The sequence below is a fragment of the Gallinula chloropus genome (assembly GCF_964237585.1).
Source record: "Gallinula chloropus genome assembly, chromosome: 5".
Classification (NCBI taxonomy): domain Eukaryota; kingdom Metazoa; phylum Chordata; class Aves; order Gruiformes; family Rallidae; genus Gallinula; species Gallinula chloropus.
In genome coordinates this window covers 16,916,629-16,938,104 of record NC_140090.1, presented here as the reverse complement: position 1 = coordinate 16,938,104, position 21,476 = coordinate 16,916,629, and the positions used below count along the sequence as shown (strand labels likewise).

General features: G+C 65.8%; 5 protein-coding genes across 6 annotated transcripts; 2 read left to right on the top strand and 3 right to left on the bottom strand.

Annotated features, from left to right (window-relative positions):
- Positions 1-2,010: 2,010 nt before the first annotated feature.
- Positions 2,011-4,469, bottom strand: CATIP (ciliogenesis associated TTC17 interacting protein; the record flags this gene model as incomplete). The annotated part of the gene is made up of 9 exons (XM_084265677.1): positions 2,011-2,232; positions 2,447-2,538; positions 2,639-2,715; positions 2,807-2,928; positions 3,108-3,278; positions 3,437-3,523; positions 3,801-3,856; positions 4,002-4,202; positions 4,394-4,469. The coding sequence occupies 9 exons, from the start codon at positions 4,467-4,469 to the stop codon at positions 2,011-2,013; spliced, it is 1,104 nt and encodes a 367-aa protein (XP_084121803.1).
- A 358-nt stretch (positions 4,470-4,827) lies between these two features.
- On the bottom strand, positions 4,828-9,047 carry LOC311191936 (putative hydrolase PNKD; the record flags this gene model as incomplete). Its single annotated transcript, XM_084264296.1, has 9 exons — positions 4,828-5,682; positions 5,882-5,997; positions 6,105-6,191; positions 6,313-6,476; positions 6,717-6,809; positions 6,945-7,003; positions 7,269-7,381; positions 7,595-7,710; positions 8,854-9,047. The coding sequence occupies 9 exons, from the start codon at positions 9,045-9,047 to the stop codon at positions 5,509-5,511; spliced, it is 1,116 nt and encodes a 371-aa protein (XP_084120422.1). The 3' UTR covers positions 4,828-5,508.
- Positions 9,048-12,545: 3,498 nt separating this feature from the next.
- On the top strand, positions 12,546-15,501 carry TMBIM1 (transmembrane BAX inhibitor motif containing 1; the record flags this gene model as incomplete). Its single annotated transcript, XM_084264297.1, has 11 exons — positions 12,546-12,798; positions 12,909-12,991; positions 13,092-13,156; positions 13,286-13,339; positions 13,493-13,543; positions 13,719-13,758; positions 13,930-13,967; positions 14,187-14,274; positions 14,382-14,477; positions 14,742-14,795; positions 14,872-15,501. The coding sequence occupies 11 exons, from the start codon at positions 12,546-12,548 to the stop codon at positions 15,013-15,015; spliced, it is 966 nt and encodes a 321-aa protein (XP_084120423.1). The 3' UTR covers positions 15,016-15,501.
- LOC311191938 (uncharacterized protein) lies at positions 15,461-16,531 on the bottom strand. Its single transcript, XM_084264298.1, has 3 exons — positions 16,489-16,531; positions 16,073-16,289; positions 15,461-15,916 (listed from the first exon to the last, which is right to left on the bottom strand). The coding sequence occupies exons 1-3, from the start codon at positions 16,511-16,513 to the stop codon at positions 15,757-15,759; spliced, it is 402 nt and encodes a 133-aa protein (XP_084120424.1). The 5' UTR covers positions 16,514-16,531; the 3' UTR covers positions 15,461-15,756.
- A 197-nt stretch (positions 16,532-16,728) lies between these two features.
- AAMP (angio associated migratory cell protein) lies at positions 16,729-21,101 on the top strand. 2 transcript variants are annotated; one of them, XM_084264774.1, is made up of 11 exons: positions 16,729-16,839; positions 17,205-17,357; positions 17,761-17,880; positions 18,020-18,159; positions 18,281-18,425; positions 18,574-18,657; positions 18,936-19,051; positions 19,441-19,544; positions 20,039-20,129; positions 20,420-20,574; positions 20,829-21,101. In XM_084264774.1, exons 1-11 carry the CDS (start codon positions 16,752-16,754, stop codon positions 20,902-20,904), a joined length of 1,272 nt encoding a protein of 423 aa, XP_084120900.1. In that variant the 5' UTR covers positions 16,729-16,751; the 3' UTR covers positions 20,905-21,101. The 2 variants fall into 2 exon arrangements, with proteins under 2 accessions (XP_084120900.1, XP_084120901.1); XM_084264775.1 differs by having other exon boundaries at positions 16,760-16,811.
- The last annotated feature ends 375 nt before the right edge of the window (positions 21,102-21,476 follow it).

Here is a 21,476-nt window from a genome sequence, read left to right as displayed (position 1 = left end):
GAGGTGTATGAGCAACAGGGTGATCCCTGTGGCTGGGTAGCACCTCACTGTGTGCCTCAGTTTCCTCATCTGGAAACGTTTAAGTGTGGAAATGCTCAGCATGTGATTTGCCCAAGCCAGGTCTGGGGACACTGATGCCCCCAGGGTATGTCCCAAGCACATCCTCCCCGCCTCAGTGGCCTTCTGCCTCCCCACCTCAAGCTCCTTCTGTGGTATTGGTCCCATCTCTGCCCATCATCAGATGGAGGTGCCAGCCTGGCAGCACCTACCCTGTCACTCTTGGGGATGCTGATAAGCTCGTCCAGGTAGGTCTGATCCCGGGTACCAAGGCGCTGTGGGGGCATGGGGCTCCTGGCGGTGCTGTGAGTCTGGGCTTGTTCCCGGTTCAGGGACCCAGTGAGGCCTGGGGAGGGCGAGGAAGAAGGAGAGGTGGAAGCCCACCATGGGAAGAGGACTCTGGTGGGCTGGCACTCAGCTCCACTCAGTCCTACCTCACCAGAGCCCAGTGAGCTCAGCGCAAAGAAGGATGAGCCCCATTTCTCCGGGGTAGGAAAGGGGCTTGGGGGTGGCTATATTGTGGCTGTCGGTGGCTACCCGAGGGGGTTGGATGCCACCTCCAGCTCGGGCATCCCTAAATCCCCCAGTTCCAGCCCACTCTTCAGCAGTCTGAGAGCCTCCTGGGCAGGAGGGACAGGAGAGGAACTTGCTCCAGCTTCTGCTGCTGGATGGGCACAGAGCAGAGACCAGAGGCTTCTCCTTGCCCCAGTTCCCCCCAGCCCATGGACAGGTTCTGGGAATGTGGGTGAATCATGGATGGGCTTGGGAAAACAGAGGCTGGGGCAGGTGTGGGAGCCAGGGCAGGCTGGGGAGGGGGGCGATGCCCACCAAGGGAAGCAGCAGAACCAGGGGTCCTGGGAGGAGGGAAAGGGGTCTGGCAGAAGAAAGGTGGTGCAGGGAAAGCCAGGTGTCATGGGGCTTACCTGGCTGCAGCGATGCCATGGCAGGGCACGATCCAGACATGCTGCTGGGAAGCTCTGAGCTTGGCACTGGCTGCAGTGCCTGCTCCCAGCTTTTGAAGGATGCCTCCAGTTGCCCCCCCCCCGCCCCCAGGAGGAGAGGAGGAGGAAGTGCTTCTTCCCCACCCGCTGACCTGGGCTGGGAAAGGGGCCCTGCCTTGGGGGTTGGGTGCTATGAGTGTGCAGAGTCTCAGTTCCCTCACCCTGTACCAAGGCGGGGGGAGGAAGGGGGGGGAATTGCACCCAGCGTCTCCCTCCCTCCCCTCGGTGCGCACATGGCACGTGCAAACATGGGGCACCCACACCAGTGTGCACAGAGGTGTGGGAGCGCATCCCACACGTCACCCTCCATCACACGCTGGGGTCCTGCTCCTTGGGCAGCGGGGGGACAGGGGACAGTGTCCCACAGTGTGCGGAGGCAGAGCTGGCCCGCACGGGAGTAGGGGAAAGGCCGGAGCGGGGGGGAACGAGGAGGAAGCAGGCAGAAGCGCGTGAGCAAGTCAAAAATGCACCCTCAGCTCCTGCTGGGGGGAAACACCCAGCCAGGCTTTGCCGGATGGGGTGCTCATGCCACCCCTGGGTAGAGGATACTTACCTCAAAGCTGTGGCTCAGGTTGTCTTTGTGGGTCAAGCTGCTCCCACAAAAGCCAGGTACCCATCCCCAGGACACTCATGCCTGAGCAGGAAGGAGGGGGTGCACATGAGGTGCACCTATAGGTGCCTGCGTAGTACTGGCTCCCTTTTCAGGGCACCCCTCTGTGCCCCCAGGGAGATGTGGGGTGCCTTGGCACAGTGATGAGAGCCTGGCTTTGCTCCAGGGTATGCCCTGTGAACCTACTATCCCAAACAAAGGCTAGAACAGCTGGAAGGGGGACAAATTCCCCCCCTGAAACTGGCATGGAGAGGGGGTCAGCATGCAATTCCCCACCCTTTGCCCTCAGCTTCCTGAAAGAAAACGAGCCTGGACAGGCAGCACTGGCAGCTTTATTCCCTGTTAGCTGGAGGGTGGACATGCAGGGGGCTGTGGGGAAGGGCTGGTAGCCCTGGTGGATGTGAAGGGGCTCTCAGGGGGCTGCTGGAGTGCAAAGAATTGGGCGGCGAAGGAGACGGGGTCGTGGGGCTGCTGGAGGAGCAGTGCCTGGAGGAAGTCTGCCAGGAGCGCCCGGAGCTCGGGGTGCTGCTCTATGTACTCGGCGTGGGATGCTTGCAGCTCCTCCTGCGGCACCCAAGTGGTACCAAATAACCGCCCCGCCCCTGCCCTGTGCCATGGCGGGGTGGGGAGGGGGCTGGTGGTGCGCAGGGAGCCTAGGTCCTTTCCCACACTGTCCCCCCAGCCTTTGCCAGCCTGTCCCCCATTCCCCCATCCCACTCCCGCGCGCACCCTGCTGGAGAGTGGCACCGCCCCATGTCCCCATGTCCACCCATCACACCTTCCTGTCCAGGAACCAGGAGTAGAGCTGTATGTCCTCTTCCCAGTCCAGGGGCTGTTTGGGGAAGGGGTTCTGGGGCTCGACCCCACCACCTGGCAGCAGAAATGCAGGGCAGAGCATTCCCCACTCAGCTGTCAGACAGCAGGCAGGGGCTGCCCGTGCTGGGGGGTACAAGCCTCCCCCCTCCAGTACCTGTCTCGCTGAGGACAGACTCATCCTGCAGATACACCAGCATCGGGCACCCAACCTGCACCAGCCGGGTCAAGCGCCTGCGGGAGGAGAGCCAGTGACCCCCCTCTTGGGTCCCCGCCAGGCTGGTGGGGTTGGGGGTGCCCCCAGCCCGACTCCCCTGCCCCGTACCCGCTGGGGAGGAAGCTGCTGTGCCAGATGGAGAGGCCGGTGCTGGCCTGTACAGCTCGCTCAATCACAAACACCTCTGGCTCTGCTGAGCCCACTGCCTGCTGCTGGATGCCCATGGAGCGCTGAGGGGGCACGGCCAGAGGTTATCCCTGTCCTGGAGTCACCCCAGGTGCCATCCCTATGCCCCCCATGCTGTCATCCACACTCTGCTCACCCCCACTTCCTGCATCCCATCCTGACACCCCCAACCAGAGCCAGATGCCCCCATCCCACGAGTCTCCCCCGCCAGCAGCTCACGTACGTAGCTGAAGGTGCAGAGGTGGCCCTCAGAGTCAATGGCGGGGAAGGTGAGGCCAGGGGGCACTGCCTGCTGGCACGCCAGCACCCGCAGCAGCAGGAGGCTGGCACCCTCTGCCAGCATCCCCCGCAGCTCTGCCCGGCTGTAGGAGAAGCACCAGCGCTGCGCCTCTTCCTGCAGAGAGACCCAGACATGGGACAGGGACAGAGCCACCGTCCCTGGGGATCGCACCCCCAGGAGCCTGGGGGCACCCCTGAGTGGGACAGACCCGCCACCTCCCACCTCCCCATCTCTGGAGGGAGAGGGGAGAGAGCCCCTCCCTCAAGCCTCACCTCTCCCTCCTGGATGGTCTTGGTGACAGACATCCCATGCTGGTGGCTCACCATGTGAGTCCTTTTCTCTACAGGGTGTGGCCGGAGCTGCGGGAGAGGTGGGGGGGACACAGGGCACTCCCTCTCTGAGGTGGTGCACCCCGGCACCCCTTTCACGCAGGGTACCGCGCCAGATGCATTGTGGGAAACTCCCCACCCCAGCTGCCACCCAGAGTCAGGGAATGGGACCAGGCTGGTGGGACAGAACTGGTGTGCGAGCCGGGGAGGGGACACCAGGCTGCTCACAGCCGCCCAGGCGGGCATCGCTGCAGGGGCAGGGGGACGGGACGTGGGGAAGGGGACCCGCCACCGCCACACCAGCCACCTCGATCCGCTCCTGCTCCTCCTGCTCCAGCGTCTCCAGCTGCGGGGTCACATAGGCTGGCAGAGCAGAGCCACGCTCAGCCCACCCCGTTGGCACTGCGGCAGCGCCCCGGGGGGCTGGGGGCGGGGGGGAGCGGTGGTACCGGGCCGCTCCAGCCCCTGGGGAGGAGGAGGGGGGAGGACACGACATCTCGAGGCTCACCTTTGAGGGTGCGGGAGCAGGGCACGCCGTCCTGCCGGCAGCGGGAGCCGGCTTGCACCAGGAGGCAGCTCCGCACCGGCTCACCCTCCCGCTCGTAGGGCGCCCGCCTGGCCGCCGCCCACCAGCGCCCCCCGGCCCGGCCGCCCGCCGCCACCAGCCCCAGCGTCTCGGCGAACAGGCCGCGCTCCAGCTGCTCTGGCCCTGCCCGGGGGGACCGTCAGCCCTGCTGGCGGCACCCCCCTGCCTCGGGTCCCCCCCCCCCCCGCACCGTTTGTCCGGATCGAGCCCCCAGGGCCCGTCCCCCTCCCGCCGGACCCGGTGCCCGCCCCCCGGGGACCCTCGGGGCGCGGCGCGGGGGGGGGACACACACAGGAGGGAGGACGGGCACCCACCGATGAGGCTCAGGAACTCGGCCGCTGCCTCCGTGAGGGCTGGGGTCTCCTGCCGGCGCTCGGTGGGCGGCTCCATGCCTCGCCTGGGGGCTCCTGCTGCCGGCCCCCCGGGGTGAGGGGGCACCGAGCCTCCCCCAAACCCCAGTGCCCACCTGCTTAACCCCGGGGAAGGAACACCCTGCTCCCCCCACCCCTCCAGCCTCTGCAGCCACCCCCAGTCCCTGTCGCCCCCCAACCTCCTCCCTGGACCCCCAGTAGCCCCTTTCCGCTCCCAGACCTGCCCGGGCAGGTGATTCCCCACACCCCAATAACGCTTTAACGGTCTCCGCAGCAACGGGCTGGCCTCGCCTCTTAAAGGGCCAGTGACCCCGCAGCGGGTTTTGGGGCGGGGGTGGTGCACAGGCCTCGCAGGGAAAGGGCCAAACACGTACAATACAGATTTTTATTGAGGGAGGGGGGGACGCGGTGGTGGTGGTGGTCTCTAGTCCCCAATACAGCAGCACCCCCCCACACCACAAGCGTGCCCCCATGGCCCCATCCCAGTGTGTGTGTGTGTGTGCAGGGGTTGGCTCTGGCATCAAGCACGGGGTGCTAGAGAAGAGCCCCTTGCCTGGAGGTAGTACTGCCCGCTCCCCCTTTGCTGGTTCTATCTCAGCGCCCCCCCCCCCCCCCCCCCCCCCCCCCCAAGGAGATGCACAGCACTGGAGGCTGCCAGGGGAAAGGGGGGCAGGGGGGCTCCCTGAGTGCTGGGAATGAGGGAACAGGGTTATGGGGGAAAGAACTGGGAATTCCCAGAAAAAAAAGGGAGGGAGGGAATGTTAGGAAAAGCCCTTGGTGCCATCCCTACAGCCTCAGCAGTGGGGTGGTGGGCTACAGACCCCCAGAAAGAGGATCGAGGAGCTTCTATGTGACAGTTGGTGACCCTCGAGCCTGGGGGAGCAAAGGCAGGGATTCCTTATGGGGTGTCCATGTGTGTGGGGGGGGGTTGTCCACACTTCCCACCCCCAACCCTGCACACCAGGAGATTCACAGCAAAACAAACCACAGACCTGGGTCCCCCTGTGCCCAAGCAGCACCCAGCCCCATTGAAAGAGGGGATTCTGGGGAGAGATGGTCTAGGTGGCTTTGTAGAGGTCCTTGCGCCTCCGCACCTCCTTCAGGACGCGGGCGCGGAAGGCATCGGGGTGCTCTCCCCCAGCCCACCGCAGCCCCAGCGCTGCCTGCAGCTCCGGCCGGTGGGTCCGCAGGAAGGGGTTGTAGGTCTGCTCCTCCCCCAGCGTGGAGGGGCACTGTGGGGGCAGCTGCTCAGTCCCCTGCCAGAGGCACCACCCCCAGCAGGGAGCCAGAACCTTCCCCAGCACCCCATTTCCTATGACACCCATCGAGAGGGTGTCGAGGTGCAGCATCCCCACCGAGGGATGCAGAACCCCATGAAGGGCTGGGGTAGGGGAGCTGTGGCTAGATGACCCCCACTCCCCCGGGCCTTACCGTGCTCCTCTTCTCCTGGCGCTGCTGCGTTGCCCACCGCAGTTTCTGCTCCAGTGCGGGGTTGTCCAGCTCCAGGAGGCTGGCAAAGGTCAGGCACTCCAGTGCGTACTCGTGCCCTGTGGACCCCCGTACCCCTTAGCATGGCTCCTGCCTGGCTACCCCCCTCAGCAGCGGGGGCAAGGGACACCACCAGCAGCCCTGCCGTGCTGTTGGGGACACTCACCTGGCCACAACAACGTGTCCTCACCCAAGCCCACGGCCACGTCCAGGGAAGCGAGCATGGTCTCAGGGGAGCCCTCGAACAGCCTGCCTGGACCCCCATTCAACCACTTGTCATGGAGAAGGGAGGATCAGGGGGTCCCCCTCAAGTCTTTCCCAAGGTGGGACCCCTAACCCATCAGTCACCCAGGTCTGGAGTTAGGTGCACTCACCGCAGCCAGCAAGGAAGAGGAGGTCCCCAGAGAAGAGGCAAGGGGGACCGCCAAAGGGCCCCCCATCCAGCACGTATGCCATGTGGCCCACGGTGTGGCCAGGCGTGGCCAGCGCCTCGAAGGTCAGGCAGCCCACACTCACCTTCTCCTTGTCTGCAAGCGGGCTGTACCGGGCACAGGGGTGCACTTTCAGCCCCCTCCCCCAGCACCTTAAAATACCCACCTCCCCATGCAACCTCCCCCCGGTATACTACTGTCATGAACATGCCAGGTCTCTGGCAATGAAGGGGGTAATGTGGTACTGGGGGGATGGATAGGTGGGAGAGTGGTGGTTGGGGGTGATGTCCCATCCACCCAAATTTGCAGGTGTGCTTGGGAGGGGGGCGTCAGGGCGCTGGACTTACTTGGTGAGCTCTGGGATGGCATCCAGGGCGCTGCCATACACCTTGCAGGAGCCATGCTGCTGGCGGAGCGCCGCGTTCCCCCCGCTGTGGTCCCTGTGGGCAGGGAGGTCAGCACCCCCAAACATGTCCCTCCCACTCCATGGGGTAGGGCTGGAGGTTGCCTCAGCTGGTGCGCCCTCCATGGCAGCCACTGACAACACCCCTTCAGGATCCCATCATGTCCCTTACCAGTGTTTGTGGGTGCAGAATATGGCCTCCAGCAACACCCCCTCTTCCTCAATGGCAGCCTGGGGGTTGGGGGGCGGCAAAGAGAGATTTGGGTGAGGACAGAGACAGACCTCCCACTACTGGTCCCCCCCTAAATACCCACCTTGGCCCTATGCTGCTTCCCAGCCCCTGGATGAACCTCACCACCCCTCCAACCTTGCCCTGGGGCCTAGAGCTGCATATTAGGGACAGATTTGCCCCATCTGCCACACAAAATTGCCAGATACCTCCCTTCACCTAAGGACACCTAAACACCATGTCGGGGGGGGGCCACGGGGGTCTCACCTGCACAGCCAGTGGGTCAGAGGGGTCAACAACAGCTGCCCGGCCGGAGTCAGTGTCAATGACCAGGTAGCTGTAGTTGTTGGAGAGCACAGGAATGGGCAGGATCTTCACCCCTGGGGTAAGGAGACAGACAGACAGACAGGCATCAGGGCATGACTCCCCCAGGCCCAGGAAAGTGCGGGGTGGGGGAAGCCAAACTTCCCATATCTCAATTTCCCAGTTACATATGCTTTGGGCAACTAGGCAATGGCAACCCCTCCCCACCCCAAAGTGCCAGGGCTGGGGGACATGACAGGGCCGCAGGTGGGATACACGCCAGGACTCACCAGGGAAGCAGCAGGGCTGGGGCGCCGAGTGGCCATGGGGGTATCGCTCCCGGGCCTTCTTCACCTGCCGCTGGTAGAAGAGGTAGCCCAGCCGCGTGCGGGCGTACAGGCTGTACCTGGGGAGGGCAGACACCCCCAGCATTAACCCCCAGCATCCCCAAGGGGCTCGCTCGGGGAGGGGGCTGCTGCCAGGGCCAGGATGCCCATGGGGGACGCATACAGGGCCATGTGGGGGGTAGAGGTGGCATGTGTGTCCCCATCCCCTGCCCCAGCTCTGCAGTGAGGACAGAATCGGTGCCGCTGGCAGGACTGGCTCAGGGGGGTGGGGGGCATTGCTGCGGGGGTGCCTGCCCGGAGGACTCTGCTCATCAGCAAGGCCTGTAGCTCCAGGACTTTGCCCTGCCACGGCACTCTGGATGCCCCGTGTTCTTGGCTGTCCTCCCCTCCCGACCCAGAGCGGGGGAGGGGGGGGGCCATGCCCGGGGCTGACCCAGCTCCCAGGCCCTGACCTGGGTGACACGGCCCCGGGGAAGTGGGAGCGGAATGGGCTGAGGAAAAGGGAAGCGAGAAACGTGCCCGAGCTGTGTGCCATGCAGGGGTAGCAGACTGGGTGGCTCTAGAGGACAACCCCCCCCCCCCCCCTTCGGGGCAGGGGATGGGGACCGTTGCCACGGGGGACAGGCCAAGCCCCGTGGTTCAAAGCTCATCCCTGGGCCAAGGTCATCCCCGGGGATAGTCACACGCTCTGCGCTGGGACCGGACCGGACCGGCGGGCACACGGCGGCGGGAACCTGGCGGGAGCTGCGGGGAGGGATCCCCTGTACCCGTGGGAGTGGGAGCCCGAAACTGGGGACTTGGGGGGCTCCTACCAGCGCCGGGCAGCGGGGCCACGGCCAGGGCAGCGGCACGGGTCAACGCCTAGACCCGAGGGAAGGAGCCCCGGGGCGGGCGGGGGTCAGACCCGAGGGTGACTGTTACCGCGCTGGCTGAGGAGGCGGCTGATTGCCGGCCCTGAGGAGCCGCCCCGTTAACCGGGCGGACGCTCTCCCGAACTGAGCACCCGCGGGGGGGCTGCCCTTCCCCCTCCATCCACCTGCCCGGCCTCCCCGTGCCAGCGGGGCCGCAGCACACCGCATCGGTCCCGCTCCCGGTCCCGGTCCCTCCTCCCCGGCGGCCTGCGCACAAGCGCGGGGAGGACGGGCCCTTCCTCCCCGGAGGCAGAACAAAGGCGGGGGGATAGCGGAGCGGCGGGCACTCACCCCACGCGGAACAGCAGCGGGCCGGCCAGGGCCATGAGGGCGGCGGCGGCGCGGCGGGCGAGGCTGCAGAGGGGCCGGCAGAGGGGGAGGCAACAGCGCAGGCAGGTGGCCCCCAGCCCGCGGGCAGCCGCCGCCGCCGCCCGCAGCGCAGCCCCTCCATCCCCCCGGCGCCGCCCCCCGCGCCCCGCGGCCATGCCGCCCTGGCCGCGCCCCCTCCCCGTGCGTCACGCCACCTCCTCGGTCAAGTTGCGCCCCCTGCTGGTCACGCCGCAGCACTGCCGCGGGAAACGGAGGCGGGACACACACACACACACACACACGACACGCCGCTGCGTCACTGGCGGAGAGGAGGGGATTCCCCCCCTATCCCCCTCCGTCGCCCAAGAGGGTGTTCCCCCCCAGTGACGTCACCGTGCGGAGAACGGGGTCCCTCCGTGACGTCAGGGCCGTCGGGCGGGAGGTCCCGGGGAGGGGGGCGGAGGAGCTGCTGCGGGGTCCCGTTCGGCGGGCGGGGGGTCAGGGGGATCCGTCCCGGGGAGCAGCGGGATGGGCAGCGCGCACCCCCGGCGCCCCCCGCCCGGCCCTCCCGGGGCGCAGCGGCGCGCAGCCGCCGCGGGGGGGCGCGGCGAGCGGGCGGGCGGTGCCTTTCCCCGCCCCGCCGGTTCCGTCCCGTCCCGTCCCGGCTCGTCGCGGCCACAGCCCGGCGGAGCAGCGCGCAGCAGGTAGGGCGGCCCGGCCACGCTCCGCACCCCGCTCTCGGCTCCCGCGCGGGGCTGCTGACAAGGGTGGGCGCGGGGACCTTCCCTTCCCCCCGCCAGCCCGGCTGTCCCCCCCCTGTTTCCCCTTTCCCCCGACTTCCCCCTGTCCGGTTTCCCCCTCCCTCACTTGTACCGAGCCCCCTGTCCTCCGGTGCCGCGGCTGGCGGGGTGCGTCCCAAAGCCGTACCGAGCGTCCCCGAAGACGGCAGGGACTGGGAGAGGGTGGGAGGCCGGTCCCTGAACCGCGGGGACACGCTGCGACCCCTCCCCCGCCCCACCGCACCCCCATCCCCAGAGCCGGTGGGGGAACTTCGGGTCGAGGTCTGGCGCGGGGTCCCGCGGGCAGGGACGCGAGGGAACAAGATCCTTGTGGGCGGCCCCCGCTGTAGGGCTGGTGCCGTTTTACTGGACCCCACGGGTTCTAAAGCGGGGGGGGGGAATCGGGGCGTGGCGTGTTTGGTGTGTGGGGGGACCGTCCTTTGTGCTGTGGAGGGTGTCCCCATGGACCCTGTGGGGTGTTTCAGGAGGTGAATGCAGGGGTCTCTGCCCAGTTGGGTGTGGGGTAATGGGAACCATCTTTGGGTGGTGGTGGAGCGCCTGGGCTTGGACACAGGAGGTCATCTCTGTCATGCACCTCTGTCCCCCAGGAGGGGACTCGAGGGGGTGAGCAGAGAGGTTTCGGTGACACTGAGGTCTTGCAAACTCATGTCCTGTGCGAGTGGTGTAGGTGGCAGTGGGAGAACCCAGCCCGTGTGGGCCGTGCAGACCCCTCCAGTGTGAGCCCTGCTGGGCTGGGCTGAGCCAGGCCGAGTTGTGCTGTGCTGTGTTTGGGTTGTCTTGTACCAAGCCATGCTGTGCCAGAGTAGTGGGAGCTTCCCTGCTTTTCTGGGAAGTCACATGCTTTCCCAAGTAGCCTCACTGTGTGGACCTATGGAGAAAGCAGAGACCCCTGGTCTTCACCTAAATTCCCGATTCCCTCCCAAAGATGGCACTTGGTGTCCCAGGTGGAACAGGTGGCAGTGACCTGAGACAGGCAGGAATGCTGGGGGGATGCTGCCCAGCGTCACCCGCAGGGCCATGCTGGAGGTGATAGGGGGCCTGTGCCCCCGGTCCCCTCCATGTGCGTCTTATCTGTGCTGAGTCATGGTGCCATGCAGAGCTGCACCTGGTCCCCAGGGACAGCATTTCATGCTGGGGACACTGAGCCAGCCTGGGTGGCCCCGTGGCTGGAGAACTTCAGTTTTGGGACCTGCTGTACTGTGGCCCAGGGAGCGTGCAGGGTGCTGCCTGCCTGCCTGGGTGCGGTAGGCCACAGGGACCCGTCAGGCTGGTTCCTTCCCCATCCCCAAGGCCAGCCGTCCGGGGTGGGGACAAGAGGGGCTGGGACAGACGGAGGGCTCTTGTCACAGAGTGCTGGCCATGGACATGAGGTGGTACTCCCAAGTGACCATGTGCCATCTGGCCCCACTTTCCCCAGACGCCTCCTGGGGACTCCTGTCCCCCCAAACTGGGTGCCAGTTGCAGGGTTTCCTGGAGATGGGAGTGTGTCAGGAGTCACTGGGTGCTGTTTGGGAAATGGCAGAGCAAATAAAGTGAAACTTCCTGGCCGAGCAGTCAGAACCGAGCTGGTTATTTTCAGCACCCCCGTCATCGTGATGACGGAGGGTGACATGGCCATGGCAGCTCCGACGTGGCTGGGACAGGCGGATAGTGAAAGGAATGGAGGGATGGACACTGAGCTGCTCCCCATGGCCTGGCATGGCTGGCCCGGGTGTGCCCCCACCGGCGCCGCTTTCTGCCCAGCCCTGGATGCTGTGGGAAGCGCTGGCGTCATGTTGGAGGAAGTGCCTGATCCCCTCCCAGCCTGGTTGGGCTCAGGTCCTGGTCCCTTCCCAGGGATGGTCCGGGGCTCACGTCACTGCTGCGAGCAATGGTGTTGTTGGGGATCCTGGGACCTGCCTGTGCATCTCCTGGAGTTGGTGCTGGGGGGATGGCAGGCGGGTAAAGGCCTGGCACCGGCTCCTGGCAGCACTGCTGTTTTCCTGGCCTTGGAGATCCCGTCTTCCGCTGTCTCCTCCTCCTCCTTCTCCTCCTCCTGGGGCTGAGCCCAGCAGCTGGCCCTGGGCCCGGTCTTGCTGCTCAAGGCTGCTGGGGGCTCTGCAAGGGGGCCTGGAGCAGCTGGGGAGGGGAGCTCAGTCCCGGGGTTTCCTGGCTTTCCTCCTCCTCCTCGGGGACGTGTCCACCTCCACCCGATGTGACGCGGGTGACACTTGTCCCTGTAACTCCCTGGGGCGACACTTCTGGAGCTGTCGTGTGACCTACTTGGCTGCTGGGTGGGGGCCACCCCCGAAATGGCGAGGGGGTCTGCATGGGAGTGATCAGGATCAGGCCCTGTGTTTCCATCCTGGGCAGCAGGCAGGGCGATGCCATTTGTCCCCAAGACAGTGCCATCAGAAGGGGGAGACCACGCAGGGTACAGGGTGGGGGGGAGGAGGGGGAGGTTTGGGTGCTCCAAACCTCCATCGCCTGTCCCCTGGCGATGGCAGGGTGAGCTCCCGAGACTGGAGGAGGTCACGTCCCCGACTGAGAGGTCACGTCCCTTGAGTCAGCGCGTGGCCATGCCCTGCCCATGGCTGGCCACTGACGCAGCTGCAGGGGACTCAGGGCGCAGGAATGCGGGTGGCCCCAGCTGAGGCGCAGTGGGGATGTCCCTCGCCTCTCATCGACCCCATGGCATTGAGGCCAGCTCGTCCTTATTAATTAGAAACCGCTATTAAAGTGGGAGGGGGAAGTTTTGTGGCTCCACTGTGCCCTGGGTCCCTGCGCCTGTGGCTCTGCTTGACGGGGACACGTCCTGACCGGGGAGGGGGACCTGTGCTGACACCCCCCATCTTCTTTCTCCTTCAGGTGTCCGTGGGAGGCACAGGGAGTGGCATGGCGCAGCCCAACGCACCCCCCTTCTACGATGACAAGAACCCCCTCTACCCCCCGCCCCCAGGGGGGTACTCCCAGCCCCCTCACTACGCCGGGGGGTACCCACCACCCGCAGGATACCCTGCAGCAGGGGGGTACCCGCAGCCTGGAGGATACCCTGCAGCAGGGGGGTACCCGCAGCCTGGGGGATACCCTGCTGCAGGGGGGTACCCGCAGCCAGGGATGGCCATGCCCAATATGCCTGTTCGGTTCGGTAAGTGGAGGTACCTTGTTGGGGGGTTTTTTTTGGGTAGGACTAGAAACAGGGGCGCTCTGGGGGGCTGCACAGCCCACCCTGGTGCTGAGGAGTGTCCCCTACCGCAGGTGATGGTGGCATTGGGGATGACTCCCCCATCCAATCGGCTGACTGGGACGACAGGAAAGTCCGACACACCTTCATCCGCAAAGTGAGTCCCAGGGGACCAGGGGCACCTATTGGGGTGGGGGGGGCACCTGTTCAGGTGGGGGGCTGGGTGCTGACCCCCCTTTGCCCCCCGTCTCTCGCAGGTCTATGCCATCATCTCCCTGCAGCTGCTGGTGACGGTGGGGATCATCGCCATTTTCACCTTTGTGTGAGTGGAGGGTCCCTCTGTAGCCCTGTCCCGAAAAAGCGGGGAGCCTGGCCCGTGTCCCCTGGGGGCTCCTGAGGGGTCAGTAGTTGCTGTCCCCGCTCCCTCATGCTCATCTCTCCTGTCCTGCAGCTCCCCAGTCCGCTCCTTCGTCCAGAGGAATGTCGCTATCTACTATGCCTCATAGTGAGTAGGGGGTCCTTTGGCTTGTGCCCCCCTGGGGTGCCCTCTGGCAGCTGGCACCCCACAATTGCTGCTCCCCAGCTGGGGAGAGGGGTTGTGTGTGTGTTCTGGGTAGGGGGCTGGTGCAGGGCTGACACCCACTGTCTCTCTCTACAGTGCTGTGTTCCTGGTGACCTACCTGGTGTTGGCCTGCTGCCAGGGTCCCCGGTGAGTCACTGGTGGCTGGGACCCCCTGGGTGAGAGTGTGTGGATTTGGGGGGATGTCTTCAGGACATCAGGAAGGGGAGTATTTGCCTGGAGCTGCCCCTGTGGGGTGGGGACCTGGGGAACACACGACATGGCTGCTGTCACCAGCTCACCTTTCTCCCGATTTTGTCCCCAGGAGACGCTTCCCCTGGAACATCATCCTGCTGAGCATCTTCGTGAGTGGGCTGGGGATGGCATGTTGGGGGGGCTGCTGGTGCCCCCATGGCACTTCAGCTCCCTGGGGGGGCTGGGAGGGATGGGGGGCACACAGGCACGTAGGGAGCAGTCAGAACTGCTGCCCCCCACGGTGCCACTTGTCCTGCTGAGCCCACTCTCCTGTTGTGCAGACGCTGGCCATGGGACTGATGACAGGGACGATTGCCAGGTATGCCCTGGGGACCTTGTGGTGACAGGAACTGGGGTCCCTCTTGCCCCCCACTGTGCAAATGAGAGGCTGCTGGGAGACAGGGGGCAACACTGCTTCCCTGGGCTTGGGGACAGCGGGGCCCTTGCCTGGGATTGGGGCTGGGGGGGGTTCACCAACACCCCCCTGGCAGTGGGATGCCAAAGTGTGGGGTGACTCTGGGGTGCCCTCTGCCCGCAGCACATACCGGACCAATGCCGTCCTGATCGCCATGCTTATCACCGCCATCGTGGCCATCATTGTCACCATCTTCTGCTTCCAGACCAAGGTGAGGAGGGGGCTGTGCCCTGGGATGGGGAGGGGTCAGGCACGGGGCGCTGGGCAGTGGGCACACCCCAGGCTCTCCTGTGACACGTGCCTGTGTTTTCATGACAGGTTGACTTCACATCGTGCCAGGGGCTCTTCTGTGTGCTGGGCATTGTGGTCATGGTGACTGGGATCGTCACTGCCATTGTCCTCTCCTTCAAATATGTGAGTAAGGGGGGGGACAGAAGGTCTGGGGGGGGGGTGTGCCACTGGTATCCCTGGTTGGGTGTCCCCAGGGCTGGTACAGGCAGGGGAGTTTGGGTGATCCCCCTTTGCCAGGAAGCAGGGTGTGGTGCCGCCATGGCGCAGGCAGCTTGCCGGCAGGGAGGGCGCGTCGGCATCAGCAGCATCTCCTGGGGACCTGCCCTGCCTTGCCCGCTGCCTGCCAGGGCCCAGCTCACCCCTCCCTGCATCCCCTTCCCCACACAGGTTTACTGGCTCCACATGCTGTACGCAGCCATCGGCGCCGTCGCCTTCACCCTGGTGAGTTCAGGGCTGGGGCGGGCAGGGGGTGCCAGGCAGCAGCCCGGTCCCTGCCTGACACCTTCTGCTCCCCCAGTTCCTTGCCTACGATACCCAACTCGTGCTGGGGAACAGGAAGAACACCCTGAGCCCCGAGGAGTACGTCTACGGCGCCCTCACCATCTACACTGACATCGTCTACATCTTCACCTTCATCCTGCAGCTCGTAGGCCGGGATTAGCCCCGGGACCCCTCCTGTCCTGTCCCCCAACCCTCTCACCCCCTCCTCTGGCCTCTGTACAGGATACGGCCACCTACCATGACTCCTAACGCTTTGGCATCCCTACCCGTAGGCTGCTAAGGAAAGGGCTTCCCTGTATCACCCCCCCACAGGCCTCCAAGGGTGGTGGGGGGACTGGCCGCCGGTGTTTGGGCAGCGCCCATTCTTGGCACTGCTGCCAGAGCACCAGGGTCCCACCTGGACGCAGGGAGCTGGCAGTGACTACTGGGATCGTGTTGGGGGTGTTTTTGTTGGCAGAGCCCAGTCAGTGTCATTCACTCGGTGCCTTAAACGCGGCTCCGGCCGTGCCCCCCTCCTCGAGCTGCGGGCAAGCGGGGGCAACTGGGACCCCCCCAGAGGGACTCGTCGTAGAGGCTCCGCAGCCACGGACACGGGCAAAGCTGCACTTGCTAAATAAAACACTTTAATTTTCCAGATGGCCTGGTCTTACTGGTGTGGCAATTCCTTTGGGAAAACTTGCAGGCAGCCTCAGCAGGGGCTGCGGCCTGGGGCAGAGCAAACCCTCCTGATTCGGGGTGGGAAAGCCAAGGTGGAGCCTCTCCACACCTCCCAGCAGCAATGAGCTGTTCCACTCCTTGGGCATGAGGTTTCTTTGTCCCTGCCCAGGCCCAGGACTGCCTCAGGGCGTCGGTGTCCCCTCAAGCCAGCCCCTTGCAGGTGCTAGGGCAGGGGGCAGTTCAGCTATGCCCCCCTGGCCACCCTCTTGTATCGCTCTGTCTCGTACTCGCCCTGGTTGGCTTCCTTCATCTTCTGGCGGATTTTCAGCTGCTCCAGACGGTTCTTGTCCACTTCCCGCTTGGCCAGGAGGAAAAGGATGATGCCGGAGGGCAACCCGATGGCCCTATGGGACAGCCGCAGGCAAGAGATGGAGAGAGCCGGGTGGGGGGTGGGGGAAACAAGACCGTGCGCTACCCCGGAGCAGCACGGGCAGTCCCAGGCTCCGTCCCAGCCCAGGCCCCGCAGCACGGCGGCGCCTCCCGGTGCCGGAGCCACTCACCAGGCCACCCCCACCGGCTTCATGGGGTTCTTGCCCTTCTTGCGCGTGGGGATGTACTCCACCCCCTCGGGGAGGCCGCGGCTGCCGGGCTCCGGGCCGGCCCCGGGCGCAGAGGGCCGGCGGCAGCTCTGCCCGAGAAGCCGTGGGCCCGGGGGAGCCGGCCGTCCCCGGGGCCCCCCGGTAAGGCCCGCTGCCCGCCCTGCTGCCGCCAGCAGCCCTGCGGGGAGAGAGGCGTCAGGGCGGCGGCCGGGGGCAGCGCAGGGCCCGGCCCGAGGCTCCCGCCCTGTCCGGGCCCGGCGCGGGGCCCGAGCCGAGCGGGGCACGGCTAAGGCCGTGCCTCTGGGACCTCTCCGCCGCCCGGGGGGAGGTCCCGTCCCGTCCCCCCCGCCCCGGGGCCGCCCGCCCGCCGCCCTTACCCCGCAGCCCTCCGGGCGCCGCCATGGTGGCCGTGTCGGTGTGCGCCGGGAGCTGCGGTCCTCCGCGCCGGAGGGGGGCGCCCTGCTGGCGGCGCCAGGGGAACTACAGCCCCCAGAGGGCGCGGCGCGGGGCGGGCTGGCTTAGCGCCCGTCAGGGGGGAAGGGGCGGGGTCCGAGCGGAACCCGGGCGGGGCTTGGCCGGGGCGGGGCGGGGCGAGCGGCGGAAGCGGCGGCGGCGGGGCGGGGCGCGCGGAGAGGCCGGCATGGAGCCCGCCGAGGGCCCGGGGGCGCTGGGCTTCCACGGCGACGAGGAGATCATCGAGGTGGTGGAGCTGGGCCCGCCCGGGCCGGGTGAGACGCCGGGGCGCCCCGCGTCGCGGCAGCGGGAGAGACCCCGCGGGGGCTCCGGCCTCCCGCCGGGGCCCCGGGCCCCGCCCCGGCCCCGAGGCCCGGCCGCGGGTCCCGACCCGCTGTCCGTCCCCCGACCCCCCCCCGCGCCCGTGGCCTCCCCCCGCGTCGCGCCCCGCTCCTTTGCGGCCCCTCTGCCTCGGGTCTCCCTCCCGGCCGCGGCGGCCTCGGGATCCCCCCGCGCTGCCCCGTTCCCCGGGGACCCCCCGCAGTCCGTCCCCCCCCCGCCCCGTGCCCGCGGCCGCCTGCCCTGGAAAGGCCGCGCCGGGCAGAGCCGCGGGCCGCGTCCTGACCTTCGCCCCCCGCAGATGACCTGGCCGATGAGATGGAGGACGTGGACTTCGATGAGGAGGGGGCAGAAGAGCCCGACGCCGAGGCTTGGGAGACGGAGGATGACGAGGGGGTGGAGGACGGCATGGAGCCGCAGGATGACAGCGAGGTCACGTTTTCCCTCCACTCGGGTGAGCGGTGGGGTTGGGCGGCACCAGCTGGGGTCCCCCTCGGGACCCGCTCCCAGCCTGGCTTTCCCCAGGGTAAGGGTGTGCAGCAGGTCCTTGCCAGGCTGCCGTCTCCCAGCCACTGTCACGGCTCCGGGCTGCCTCGGCCTGTGCTCATCTCTGCCTCACGCTGTGGTAGAGAAGCCCTTTGAGCCTCCTCTCATAGTGGCTCGCCCTGAACTCAGCAGACAGCCTGTGCTGCTCTTCCCCCCAGCAAGAATTGTTTCCCACTGGTTTGAGTTGGGAGTTCAGCTCGCTGACATCCCACCCAGACCTGGCGCTGCATGGGATTTGGATCCTCTGGGAACGTCAGGTGGGATGGGAGTGGTGTCTGGGCCCTGTAACCTGTCTTTACTCTTCCGTGAAGCTTCTGTTTTCTGTGTGAGCCTCGACCCCAAGACCAACACGCTGGCAGTGACGGGTGGGGAGGACGATAAGGCCTTTGTGTGGCGTGTGAGCGATGGAGAGCTCCTGTTTGAATGCTCAGGTGAGGTGCTCATCACTGTCCAAGCGAGTGGCTGTGTCCCCTCCCAGCCACATCTCTCCAGACATGGTCTTCCCCAGCCAGGCTCCTGACTGCCCTCCAGAGCTTGGCTTGAGCAGTCTCTGTCCCTCCTCCTCTCTAGGACACAAGGACTCGGTCACCTGTGCTGGCTTCAGCCACGACTCCGTGTTTGTGGCCACGGGTGACATGTCTGGGCTTATCAAAGTCTGGCGGGTGGAGACCAAGGAAGAAGTGTGGTCCTTCGAGGTGGGGGACTTGGAGGTGAGTGGTGGGACCCCTGGTGCCACGGGGAGCTCCTGGTCTGGCAGCTGGGGCTGAGCCGGATGGCAGGGGACAAACACACACCACCCCCTTGACCCTGCCTGTCCCTCTCTCTGCCCAGTGGATGGAGTGGCACCCTCAAGCCCACGTCCTTCTGGCGGGCACGGCTGATGGCAACTCCTGGATGTGGAAGATCCCCAGTGGAGAATGCAAAACCTTCCAGGGCCCGGCGTGTCCGGCCACTTGTGGCAGGATCCTGCCTGATGGTGAGGCACGGGAGCTGGCCGGGGTGGGCAGCTCTGTGGCAGGTCCTGCTACCAGCATCTGCCCTCCTGCCTCTGCCAGTGGGTGCTGATGGGGAGGTGAAGGGATGAGGGGAGCTCTGCCTCTACCTGCTGGCTCTGTCTCACCCAGGGAAGCGAGCTGTGGTGGGGTACGAGGACGGGACCATGCGCATCTGGGACCTGAAGCAGGGAACCTCGCTGCATGTCCTGAAAGGTAGGGCAGAGTTAATCACCTGGGGTGCTCCCTGACTGGGGAACGGGCCCTTCCCGTGGGCTCTGAGCTCTGCCTGGGTGGAGAGGTGACACCCTCCGACTTCAGGGACTGCTGAAGGGAGCCTGGCGCTGGGTTTCCCTGTCCCCACATGTGGCTGCCCCTTGCCACCGGGGTGCTGGCAGAGCTGGGCAAGGTGGGGGCTGCAGGAGGGTGGGTTTCAGCACCCACCGAGTCTCTGCAGGGAGGATGTGAGCTCATGGCTCCTGCTCACCCCCCAGGCCAGGACGGCCACCAGGACCCCTTGACGTGTGTGGCCAGCAACCAGGACGGCAGTTTGATCCTGACGGGCTCTGTGGACTGTCACACCAAGCTGGTCAACTCCGCCACGGGCAAGGTGGGTCCGTGTGGGGGGGGACAGAGCCAGGAGCCCTGGGCCACCGGTCTCCTACCCCCCCTGTCCCCGTGTCGCTGTCCCCGGGTGGGTGTCTGGGTCCTGCCGGCCCTGAGCAGCCTGTGGTGGCCACCGGCAGACAGCAGGAGGCGCCCGTGGCCAACACAAGTGCTTCCTCCCAGGCACTGTGGGGTCTGTGGCTGGGGTTCCGGCTGGGCTTGTAGAGTGAAGTTTCCTGCTCCCCCCACCTTGTTTGCTCCGAGGAGCTGAGGTTTTGGGGTCCGGGCCTTGGTGTCCAACGGGTATAGGCTCAATCCCGGGTAAGGAAGGGGACCTCAGTGCTACTGGGGGTCCCCTTCTCCTCGGGGACTAGTCCATCTCCCTCCACCCAGGTGGTGTGCGTGTTCAAGATGGAGAGTGTGGCCCCCAAGGCCCCCGCTGGCGAGGGGGAGGAGGCGGAGTCCAACTCGGTGGAGTCGCTGGGCTTCTGTAATGTGTGAGTGTGGTGACAGCCCCTCTTTGCTCCCAGATCTTACAGGGGTCATTACAGACAGATCCATTTCCATCCCTAGTGCTTGTTCCACTGTGTTTCTCTTGCCTCCATCCTCTCCATGTGGCTGTGGAGATCCCAGGTCACTTGAGTGTGACATGGAGGACAAGGGCCACCAACTGCTTGGTCCTCCCCCCCAGCCTGCTGGCTTTCTGGGCTAGCCTGATGGACCACTGTTGGGCCAGGATAGCCACCAGATGTGGCTCCTGGGGATCTTTCCTACCAGGACCCTGTCTTCTCCCTCATAAACCTTGGGCTGGTGGCTGACTCTTGCTGTCCTGTTGGGTTTCCTAATCAGGGTGTTTCATGGCTCTGGCCATGAGGTTGGCCTTCATCTTCTTGATGCCCTTAGCATCTGTTTCACTTTCAGCCTTGATCCTCCATGTGCTGCCATCCCTACTTCCCCCAGAGCCACGTAACACCTCTTCCCCTCTCTGCAGGATGCCACTGGCTGCTGTGGGCTACCTGGATGGCACGCTGGCTATCTACGACCTTTCCACACAGAGCTTGAGGCATAAGTGCCAACACGAGGTACTACCCTACCCCCTCTCCCTAGGCTGTGGGGTGCCTTTGGGCCCATCTGCGCCCTCCCTTGGAGCCCAGGGGCTTTCCTGGGCCCAGTTCCCGATTTGTGCTTCTCCCTCAGCCCCTTGGGCTTCCCCAAAGGCGGCCGCAGTCCCTGCAGAGAGGATGTGTCCCAGTGCTTGGCTCTGGGGCCGGCTGTCCTGTCTGCGGAGATGCAGATAATGCTGGGGGGAGCACGTGGGGGAAGCTGACCCTTGCTGGGGGTCCCCAGTGCTCACCCTGTGGCCTCCCCCCAGTCAGGGATCGTGCAGTTGCTGTGGGAGGAGAGCTCGGCTGTGGTGTACACCTGCAGCCTGGACGGGGCCGTGCGGCTCTGGGACGCCCGCTCGGGGAAGATGATCAGCGAGTACCGAGGGCACTCAGCCGAAATCCTTGACTTTGCTGTCAACAAGTGAGTGGGGATCCCCTTGACCCCTTCCCTGCCGGGTGGAGGGATGGGGGAGGCAGAGCTCTGGAACGTGAGTCATGAGCTGCATCTCCTTTGGGTGCCCCTGGAGTCTGCTCCCAAGGGAGAAGGGGAGCAGACCCTGGTCTGTGCTGAGACTTGAGGGTCCCAAGAGGGTGTGGGGCAGATCAGACCTGGGCCAGGGATATGAGGGCCGTCCACAGCCCCCAGCTCCATTTCTGATCCCCGTTTCCCCTTAGGGATGCCTCCATTGTGGTGACGACCTCTGGTGACCACCAAGCCAAAGTGTTCTGCGTCCAGCGCCCCGACCGCTAGAGCTGTGCCGGGAGACGGTGCCCTGGCTCGGCCAGGTGGCTCATGGACAGAGGGAGGAGGGAGAGGGGTGTTGCCACCCTTCTCCCCTGCGTGCTTTCTAATTCTCCAGCCTGCCCCGCTTCGCCCTCACCGCCTGGGGGCTGAGCCTGGGGTTTTGTATGAAAATGTCTTTTAATTATATAAATTATTTCACTTAACTGGATGCCATCCACTCTGCTTGTTGGGGGGAAGATGACCCTGGGAGCTGTGCTCCCTCCTCAGGGCTCCCCCAGCATCGCCCCCTGGCTGAAGGTGAGTGGGCAGATGGTTTTGTGCTCAGGGTGGAGGCAGACCTGCCCCCGTCCCCTTCTTGGCTCTCCTTGGTAGGGAGAATAAGAGAGGGGGGAGGGAGGGGTGCAGATTGCTAGCTGAGGGTAGGAGAATCCTGCTTCGTGCAGCCCAGGGGTTCCCTAACACAAGAGGACCTGGGCACAGCACCCCCACTTCAGCCCCCAGACAGGGATACAGCAATTTATCCCCCTTGCACCTGCGACTCCAACCCCGCTTCCTTCCCGGGCAGCGCCACACGCATT

Coding starts and splice junctions, on each gene's coding strand:
- LOC311191938 (XM_084264298.1), bottom strand. CDS start 16,513: ATGGCGGCGCCCGGAGGGCTGCGGG. Junction 16,290..16,488: donor GGCGCCCGGAGGGCTGCGGG/GTAAGGGCGGCG, acceptor CTCTCCCCGCAG/GGCTGCTGGCGGCAGCAGGG. Junction 15,917..16,072: donor AAGCCGGTGGGGGTGGCCTG/GTGAGTGGCTCC, acceptor GCTGTCCCATAG/GGCCATCGGGTTGCCCTCCG.
- AAMP (XM_084264774.1), top strand. CDS start 16,752: ATGGAGCCCGCCGAGGGCCCGGGGGCGCTGGGCTTCCACGGCGACGAG. Junction 19,545..20,038: donor TCGCTGGGCTTCTGTAATGT/GTGAGTGTGGTG, acceptor CCCTCTCTGCAG/GATGCCACTGGCTGCTGTGG. Junction 20,575..20,828: donor CTTGACTTTGCTGTCAACAA/GTGAGTGGGGAT, acceptor GTTTCCCCTTAG/GGATGCCTCCATTGTGGTGA.